The sequence below is a fragment of the Mandrillus leucophaeus genome, unplaced genomic scaffold (assembly GCF_000951045.1).
Source record: "Mandrillus leucophaeus isolate KB7577 unplaced genomic scaffold, Mleu.le_1.0 Scaffold250, whole genome shotgun sequence".
Lineage (NCBI taxonomy): Eukaryota > Metazoa > Chordata > Mammalia > Primates > Cercopithecidae > Mandrillus > Mandrillus leucophaeus.
In genome coordinates, this window is record NW_012102588.1 from 1,707,232 (window position 1) to 1,718,022 (window position 10,791).

The 10,791-nt window shown below is 34.4% G+C and overlaps 1 protein-coding gene across 1 annotated transcript in view; it reads right to left on the reverse strand.

Moving 5' to 3' along the window:
* Positions 1-396: 396 nt before the first annotated feature.
* Positions 397-10,791, reverse strand: part of RRM2B (ribonucleotide reductase M2 B (TP53 inducible)) — a 44,882-nt gene continuing 34,487 nt past the window's right edge. Inside the window, 3 exon segments of the mRNA XM_011983489.1 lie at positions 397-4,175; positions 8,938-9,051; positions 10,253-10,357. Of these exon segments, the coding sequence (XP_011838879.1) occupies positions 4,023-4,175; positions 8,938-9,051; positions 10,253-10,357 (372 nt within the window). The 3' untranslated portion in view covers positions 397-4,022.

Here is a 10,791-nt window from a genome sequence, read left to right on the forward strand (position 1 = left end):
TCGGATTTCCAGATAGTGCTGAGATACGGTAATCATGAATTCGTAGAGAATCTAACTGCCTCGTTGTATGACTTTTCTTCTAGCAGCATTTGGCTGCTGGGGTGCAAATACTGGAAAAACTAAGTTGTTTCATTCAAAACAGACGTGGGGGTTTTTCTAAATTTTTCTATGTATGGTAAAAAGCAGATAAGGGACAGCGTTGAGGGTACTGGTATGAGTGCTACTACTAGTAGTATGATGTTTGTAGAATCTCAGCTGGAAACAAAGAGACATGAAGAGAGGCTTATGGATTGGGAGAAAGACAGGTGAGAGAACTGGGGATCTCATTTAATGTAAAAACTGTGGTCGGGGTGACAGTTGAACAAACCAGTATGTATTTATCTGCAGACACAAATAGTAAATATATACATTCCTTTATTAGGGTAGCCCTTGCACTTCCTCAAAAAGGAAATGAACAAAATGATGAAGCTATGATAGTTTATTTCAACATACTGAACCAAAAAAATAAGAAAACTAATTTATTTGGAAAAGAAACAAATTCTGTACATGCAGGGTTGGCTTGATTGACGATAATGTATTTCAGCAAAAAAAAAAAAAAAAAAAAAAAAAAATTTAGATAGACTACACATAATAAAACTTCCTATGTACACAGTAAATAGTAAATACTTTGGTAAATGACCAGACATTTGAAAAAATGAAAACACAGTTGTAAAACAAAGTACGTAAGAATATTGTGACCTTATTTAACTGTACAAAAAGCAATCATTCTCTCCAGTCTTCCATTTTCACTTACATTTTCTTTAACAGGATTAAGCCCCAAATTGAAGGGATTAAATCCTTTCTTCCTAATCCCTCGAGAATATCAGATTCTCTTTCAAATCTTTAACTGTTTACAAAGGAGCAGAGCACTTAAAGGGAAATGGTGGGAAACAAAGAGATTTCAATTCTGTGCCACTCATCCAGATTCTAATGGGGAATACTTCCCAAGTCCACTATCAATTCACTCAACTTGGTTTAAAAACATAATACCTGATTGTAGGACTAATTTGGTTTTTATTTAGCCCATCTGCAGCTTTAGCATTAAAAATCAGGTCCTGACATTAGCCCTTAGCTCAATATCTACAAATGAAATTTGGGAATTATATGACAGTGATATTAGCATATTTAAATGTAAAATGCAAAATGATTAATTTTTAAATATGCAAACTGCTACCTTTTCTCAATAATCAATTCATGCACAAATAAAAAATGGCAATAGAAAAAGCAGAAAAATATGGCTGTTTCTAAATGAGACAATTATAAAAATTTCATATATTAATATCAAGACAAGACTGGGGTCAGCTTACATTGTAAGAAAAACTATTACTGTATATGACTGGACAGCAAAACCCAGTCCTGTCTAAAAGCAATGGATCAAACTGTCTTCTCAAGTCCTTCCTGGCCATATTTCTATGTGCTACAATGAAACATTTTTAATAAATGCAATCTAGTATAGAACTACAAGTTTTTATATTCCTAAATAATGAACTTAACTTTATTATAGCAATGATTTAAATACATGTGCTGTAAAAAAGAGAAAACAGTTGTAAACACACTCTTAATTTTTTTCTTTACCTGCAAGATATTTTTAAAAGATTACACAACTTCTTGATTCTTTAAGAACTAAGAACCAAAGTATTGAACATAATAAATAAATGTGCAACCTGGAGGCCTGGAAAAAGAGACAGAATACCAAATAACAAACCAGTGCATTAAAATCCAGTATGTCAGTATTAAGACTTCTTCATCCAAATCCAGTTAGGTTTATTGCTATTATAAATAAGCTTCACATTAAGGCATCAGTCATTACCTACGAAAAAGATTTAGATTCAAAACAAGGAATATACACTGTACAACTTTTTTTCTCTCATTCTGATGTCATTACAGATATTATCAGTTTTAAATGTTAAGTCTTTGTATGGCAATATATAAATATCTTTAAACATATTACCTGAATATAGTTCAAATGTTTCTCTATATTTTGATACCTTAATTAATGTATATATTTAAAGTATATTCAATTAATGAGGAAACAGACAAAAGCAAATCAACATAGATGGCAAAGGACTAAATATGAGACATTACAACCTCTAAAAAAAAATACTGTACAGTGACAATGAGCAGATCTTGGCCAAGTCATTTAACTTCCCTGAGCCTCATTCTTTCCATCTGTAATATTTCAATTACAGTTGCTCTGTCAAGCTGTTTTGAGATCAAATGAGATGATGTAAAAACACCTAGCAAACTGTGAAGCAATGCAAAAATTAATGGTATTATCGTAGGCCAAAAGATCTCAAGTTTCTGACAGTGTCTCTAACAAATAAAGTTATGGCCTGCTCCTTTTGCATTCACTTGAGAACTCCCAGTTTTGATTAGATTGTTATGGAAAGAATGGAGCCAAAATTTATGCAAAGATAAAATCTCTAAGTTTTAGCATTCAGAACTGTATAAAGTACAGTTTGTTGGGAGTGGGAAACAACTGCTTGAAGGGGTATACAGAACACCAAATAATAATGTATTAAAAATTCAGTATTTCAGTATTAAGACTTCTTCATCCAAAGACAGGTTTAACTTTAACTAGGCTCAGGCTACCTCTTGATACTTACTAAAAACAAATAGGGGCAGAATTCTCAAAAACCTTGGTTCCCGGCCTTTCATCAGTCTCTTCTAGAGAAACCTCCTTTTCCCTCATCATTGGCTAGCATGTAGCATAGTCACATTAAAAGAACTATCTCTTAACAACAGCTCAAGAGTTATAAAACCATAAAGAAACACAGCCAAAGTCAATTGCTGGTACATTATTCAGCCTGGCATAAATTTGAAATGATTCAATAATCCCTACCATGTTCTCCCTTTCAGTCCATAAGCCCTTCATCTACGTATAAATGGTTCTGGGCCAGCTTTTTCCAATCTTTGTTCTGAGGAACACTAGCTGGGTGAGATGTTAACAGGTAAAAAACATCTGTGTTAAGTATGTTGGGAATATGCAGGGCGAGATAAATTTATGTACCACACTGAACTGCTCAGTCTTTGATGTACTGACTGTACTTGCTAAAGAATGAAGTGTTCAGCATTTCCCAAACTCATCTGACCATAGAATCCCATTTTTCCCCTACAAAATATCTGGAGGGGCTAATAGTTCTTAGAATATTATTTGAAAATGCTATTCTGGCCTGATTCTAAACATTCCAGGGCTAAATCTGGCAATAGTTATGTTTTTAATTTCTGAAGAAGAATCATTTTTCTTACAAGGTCAACTACCATGATAACCTCCTGGTTTCCACTCCGTAAGTAGGCTTCCCAAAGCAACTAAAAGCTAAATTTTCTTTACTACATACTAAGGAATTCAAAGAACTTATTCTTGCGTTAATGAGAATTAAGTTCTTTTTAAGGAGATACTTATATTCTTCCCCTAAGCATTAAAAATACAAAGATCTAATTCTAGATCCTAGGACCTAGAATCACAATTACTTTAAGGAAAAGAAAGTATTTTATTACAACATCACTGCAATTAATATTATCAACGACATAATAATTAGTAGTGGTGCTAACAGTAGTAGTGTTGGTTAAGCATTTATTTTTGCATCCTAATCCTCATATCCACTCTATGAATTTAGGACCTACTATTACTCCCATTTTAAAGATAAGTACACTGAGGTTTACCAAGATTAACTGACTTGCCAAGGGTCACACATTGGAGTAAGGGCAGAACCTTAAACTCACGTCTGACCCCTCACCCCATGCTCTTAACCACATAATGCCATCTTTTATTTCAGTGACAAGACAAAAGTGTTTAGGCCACACTCTTGCTGTTAAACAGGAAAATTACATAAATGCAAATTGTGTGGAATAAGTTTTGGATTTCCTTTTGAGCAAACCCCCAGTCCTTTAAAGGATATACTTTAAAAATTTTTTTAAAGCAGAGGAAAATAGACTACTATTTACCAATGACAAGTTTATAGAGTTTTAAAACAAGAGGTTTTTTAAAAATCTGCATCCAAGGTGAAGACGTTATCTGTGGTTTCTGCCATAACTGCAAAACGCTGATACTCCGAAACTCGTTTCTCAAAGAAATTTGTTTTTCCTTCTAAAGAAATGTTTTCCATAAAATCAAAAGGATTTTCTGCCTGAAAAATCTAAAAAGGAAAGAAATATCATTAGACATTCTGAACAGATCAAATTACATCCCACAATAAGAGCAAAGATGACCAAAACAGAGGTCAGGTTTCTGGAAACTTGTCTAGTCAGTTACAAGATCCCATCATTCCCCTAAGACCCTGGAGGCACTCAAGGCTGACAAATCGTAAGATGACCCAAGATCGACCACTAACCTCCTCAAGAAACTCTACTAGCATCTCTGGCATTTTCATAAATAGAAAAAAACACAACTATTTCAGGAATTGAAATATTTAATACTGCCCAATTGAAAATGTTCTCACAGCTTGAGATATCCAATACACCATGAGCATTTTTCATAGGTATTACTATTAGTCACACATACATGATACTATAAAATGTTAAATTAGCAACAATCTACTGTGGTTCTAAATATGTTTCTTAGTTAATAAGAGAACAGATAATCAACAAATTGTCATTAAGGGACCATGATCAGGGAAGACACAATAAATGTTATCCATAGTCACTAGATGTCTCCAAATAAAAAGGGGGACTATGCTAACAAGAAGCTTTTTTACTGCTTCAGAATTCAAGAAGCAAGCCCAGGCACGGTGGCTCAAGCCTGTAATCCCAGCACTTTGGGAGGCCGAGGTGGGTGGCATCACCTGAAGTCAGGAATTCGAGACCAGCCTGACTGACATGATGAAACCCATCTCTACTAAAAATACAAAAATTAGCTAGGCATGGTGGCAGGTGCCTGTAATCTAAGCTACTCAGGAGGCTGAGGCAGGAAAACTGTTTGAACCTGAAAGGCAGAGGTTGCAGTGAGCCGAGATCACGCCATTGCACTGCAATCTGGCTGACAGAGCAAGACTCCATCTCAAAAAAAGGAAAAAGAATTCAAGAAGCAGACTTGGAGATACAGCTTGATGGAAAGTGTGGGATATTTCAGTGATTCACAAGGGTAACAGAAGAGGATTTCTCAATTTAGAAGTATCCCAGCAAAAAAATAAGAACACCACAGATAAACATATATTCAAGTAACCCAATTTTAAATATGGGCAGAGTGTCTAGACAAACTAATACTTCTTTAAAGAGGATATACAAAATGAAAAGATGTTCAACATCACTATCCATTAGAGACAAGCAAATCAAGATCACAATGAGATATCACTTCATACCTACTCGGATGGCTATACTTTTTTAAAAAACAGGTAATAAGTGTTGGTGAGGATGTGGAGGAATTGGAACCCTCATACAGGGTGGGAATATAAAATTGTGCAGCTGCTTTAGAAAACAATCTGGAGTTCTTCTAATGATTAAACATGGAGTTACCATATGACCCAGCAATTTCACTCCTAGGTGTATACTTAAGAGGTATGAAAATACATCCACACAAAAATCTGTACATGAACGTTCATAGTAGCATTATTCACAATAGCTCAAAAGAGGAAACAAATTAAATGCCCATCGAATGGATAAATAAAATTTGGTATATCCATACAGTGGAATATTATTTGGTCATATAAGGGAATAAAGCACTGATACATGCTACAACATGAAGGTACCATGAAAACGTTATACTAAGGAAAGAAGAGAAACACAAAAGACCACATATTATTATGATTCCATTTGTATGAAATAGAATATACAGAAGAGGCAAATCTACAGACACAAAAATTAGATTAGTGGTTGCCTAAGACAAGGTGGGTAAGGGGAGGAAAGGGGAGTGACTGACTGCTAATAGAGATAGAGTTTCTTTTTGGGGTGATAAAAATGTTCTAAAATAGGTTGTTATGATGGTTGCACAACTCTGTGACTACGCTAAAAACTATTAATTGTACATTTTAAATGGGTGAATTGCAAGCTATGTGATTTATATCTTTAAATAAAGCTTTAAATATCTATATATCTTTTTTCCAAAAACTCGTATGCTGTGTGTGGCTGAGTGAAATTCTATGAAATTCCCCCATCAGAAATTGTATGTAAAAAGTGAGGGAAGATTGGAGCTGTGATACACAGCAAGATACAGTGAAAGGGCACTGAACCAACAGTCACAGACTCATTGGATTTTAGAACTGAAGACTTTTCAAAAAATTAGATCTAAGTCATTCACAGCACAGACAAAGTAACCAAGACCAAACTAAATTAAATGGCTTGTTTTTGGTGGTTTTTTTGTATGTTTTTTTTTTTTTTTTGAGACAGAGTTTCGGTCTTTTTGCCCAGGTTGGGGTGTAATGGCACAATCTTGGCTTACTGCAACCTGCCTCCTGGGTTCAAGCAATTCTCTCACCTCAGCCTCCTGAGTAGCTAGGATTCTAGTCACCCACTTCCATGCCCAGCTAATTGTTGTATTTTTAGTAGAGACAGGGTTTCAACATGTTGGCCAGGCCAGTCTTCAACTCCTGACTCCAGGCGATCCACTCGCCTCGGCCTCCCAAAGTGTTGGGATTACAGGCGTGAGCCCCTGTGCCCAGCCTTATTATTTTTATTTGTAGAGATAGGGTCTTGCTATATTGCTGAAACTAGTGTGGAACTCCTGTGTCAAGCAATCCTCCTGCCTTGGCCTCCAAAGTGCTAGGATTACAGGAGTCAGCCACAACACCCAGCTCCTACAAGTTTTGATATATAGTAATCATATTGTCATTTACTTTATATTTCCAATTAATTTTTATTTTCATTTTAAATCACATTTTAAAGGAGATATACATATATGCAGAGAGAGAGAGAGGGAGAAAGGGTCTCACTCTGTTGCTCAGGCTAGAGTGCCATGGCACAACCTCAGCTCACAGCAACCTCTGCCTTCCGGGTTCAAGTGATCCTCCTAGCTCAGCCTCCCGAGTAACTAGGACTACAGGCATGCCAACATGCCTGGCTAATTTTTTGTAGAAATAGGATTTCACCATGTTGCCTACGCTGGTCTCCAACTCCTAGTCTCAAGTGATTCTTCCACCTCAGCCTCCCAAAGTTCTGGGATTACAGGTGTGAGCCACTGCACCTGACCTAAAGGATATATTTTTTAATCTCTAAGTAGATGAAGCTTTTGGCAATTATTAAATCAATTTCTACTTTTATTGCATTAAAAATCTAAGGCCTCTATAATTTCTGCATTTTAGAATTTATTCAGATATTTTGAAGCCTGTGGAAAAACAAAGTTTTACATTGTGTTTAGATCTTCTTCTGCAGGAGGTGGCATGTTTTACATACCTACAGTTAGCAAGTTCCCAAAAGGAAAATCAGACCCAAGGGTCAGCAGTTTTCTAAGAAGCAGCAGAACATGAACATGTGGATGTGAGGATATGGTAACGGGTTAAAGAATAGCGAATTCACTATAAGGCTTAAATAAGCAAATTCATTTTCTAATAACAAAAACATTGGTAAAAGTTATGAGCAAATACAATTTCTTTTAACACACATAGTTTATAAGTTTTTTTGTTTTGCTTTGTTTTTGAGATGGAGTCTCACTCTGTCGCCCAGCCTGGAGTGCAGTGGCACGATCTCAGTTCACTGCAAGCTCCGCCTCCCAGGTTCACGCCATTCTCCTGCCTCAGCCTCCTGAGTAGCTGGGACTATAGGTGCCCGCCACCACGCCTGGCTAATTTTTTGTATTTTTAGTAGAGACGAGGTTTCACCATGTTAGCCAGGATGGTCTCGATTTCCTGACCTTGTGATCCACCCGCCTCAGCCTCCCAAAGTGCTGGGATTACAGGCGTGAGGTTTATAAGTTTAAGAGATTATATTAATATAGTTATAATCTTGATTTCTCATTAATTAGTAAACACAGACAAGATCTTGCAACTAAAACGTTAAAATGTAGTTCATCTTATCAAAAAAACCTACGCCACACTTGACTCTTTAAGTACCTGGGTGGTTATCAGAATATAATTCTGCTATATCTGCTAATACAACATTAGCAAAATAGGTAATGATTACCACAGTATCATAGATTTCATAAGGATTCTCATTAAAGACAATTTAAACTTACATTTTCACGACAAGAAATCAAAATCTGTAATTTCTAATTACCATGGTATAGTACATAGTGAATTTCTGTGTTTCACTTAAGTACAAAGTGACCATCTAGTGTGAGTTTATGTGTCTAATATTATTTTAAGTGCTTTAAGTGTATCAACTCATCAACAATCCTTTGTAGTAAATATTATTACTATCTCTATTTTATAGATGAGGAAATTGAGATAGTTAAGCAACTTGCCAAAGGTCACACAGCTAGAAAGTGGTGGAACAAGGATTCAAACCCAGATAGTGTGGCTGCAGGCTCCATGTCTTAAGTAATAGGAAAATAACACGTGATGAAATTCAGGTACATTATCGCTGATAAATGACAAAAATAACTTGGATAACTCTGTTCAAAGAGTTACATTATGACAGTTAATGTCTTCCTAATAACTATTCCATATTTAAAAATATTAACTCCCAAACTACAACATAGACACATGGAGATTTATAATATGCATACGTGAATATACATATGCATATTAAACCTAACCCCTTGAAAATAATCCTATTAAATATATAGCTGAAATTATTGCAAAATAATTTATTGAGCTTATTAGTTCTAATATTTTACCAGCCTCCTACTTCAGTTATTAATTTTAAATTTCAAAGGATTTTGTAAAACCTTGTTCATATGAAACAAGTCTCTGTCATGGACATTTAAAAAATAGAACAGTATGTTACAAATGCTTTCAGTAAAATATATTTTAGGGTCCTTGCTTTCCTATAATATTTTAACTAGTAGTATCACATTTTTAAACACATTACCTTTGAGAATCCAAGTTCCACAAGTAATCTGTCAGCTACAAACTCAATGTACTGTTTCATCAAAATGCAATTCATTCCAATGAGGCCAACTGGCAAGGCTTCTGTTAAAAACTCCTGGGATGAAAACAAAAACAGAATAAAGTATAAACAAAACTATAAATATGTATGTTCCAAATAGAAATAAAACTTTTGTTTTATTTCTAAGACTGATTTTGTCCAAGGAAATATATTAGGATAAATTCTTTCAATGTAGCAAATGATGTCCGTATGTTTAAAAATGGTTGGGGTATTACTATTCACATTTTTTCACGTTTTCAAAGAGCCAAAATAAATGGAAATGAACTACCAAATTACTGGATTTCTTAAAGTAGCAGATATAAGATTTGGATTTGTATGCTTTCTCAATAGAAAAAAAAAGATACTTTGTTCTAAAATATCTGGAAAAAGATTCAAAGATGATCATCATAAAGAACATGACCATGGAAGGGAGCTGGGAAAGAGAGAGAAACTCAATTAACAAAGAAAATGAGAAAAAAGAAAGAAACAGATTTGGGGGTTGGGAGATAAAATGAGCTCTAACCATACTGAAAGACTATGTAGTGGTAAAGTGTTAAGAGGAAAAATAAAAATATATTAACCACTTGGATTTAGTTCTCAAAATGACTAAAGATACCAAAGTGCCTGTTATGCCTTTTTCCTCTTCCAATATACAAACTATGCCTGTTAAACTATGCGGTGTTACCAAAAAAAAAAATAATAATAATTTTAGAATGATAAAAACACATCATAAGTAGAACATCTAGCTCCTTCTAGTAAGAAATCTTCACATACTCTAACTTAATTGTTACTTTTCATTAATTTACTTATTCTTTCTATAAAAATTTGTGTATGCTTCAAGCTAGGTACCTCGCTACATTATTAAAAATACAAAACAAATAAAAAATCATCACTGTTCTCTAGTCACTAAAAATATAAAAATACAAAGCTACTATAATTAGCTGATTATGGCATAAAATTTGACAGAGATCAGTAAGACAGAAAAACAGCCCTGAAACAGGTTTTAGTATACATAAAACCTTAATATATAACAAAGACTGACTGAATAAAGCAAATTGTAAACTGACATAATAATTGTAATATATTATGTACTGGCAATGTCAGATCGACCATAATAAAATTGCTGGTATTTTTATTGACCTACAAAATGACCTACAAAATTTTTATTGACCTACGAAATTTCATATGAGTCAATATAATGGTGGAACAAACATCAGAGAAACAGAGATGTGCTAATTACACAAACTTCCTGGTTTACCTGCTCAATTTGGACAGCATCAACAATGATCTCCCTGACCCTTTCTTCTGAAGGCTTATTTACTAAGTATTGGAACATCAGGCAAGCAAAGTCACAGTGAAGTCCCTAAAAGAGAAGAAAAAAGTCACTGTCAAATAACTGTTCATCAGCTATTTGCACACAGTGATGGGTCAAGCATCATATAAAGTGGTTCTAGGAATATAACACAGAACTTCTGGAAAATGGAAGAGGGGTTAATAGGACTAGGAACTTCCTTCCTTCAAATCTCATTAAATGCCAATACAATAACCTATAACAAAAACGTTCAATGCCAGCAAATCTTAGTTCATCAACATTATAGAAAAACTAATTTATGAACAAACAATCTGCAAATAAAAGCATTTTGGAAAGGAAAATAAAGCAAGAAAGCCTGAAATGAAAATTCACTAATTTTTAAATTTCAAAAATAATTAAGGAATGATTGAAAAATAATGAGTAGTATTTAAATAACAGATTTCAAAAATACAACATTTGTAATTAAATAAGAAAGGCTAGCCGGG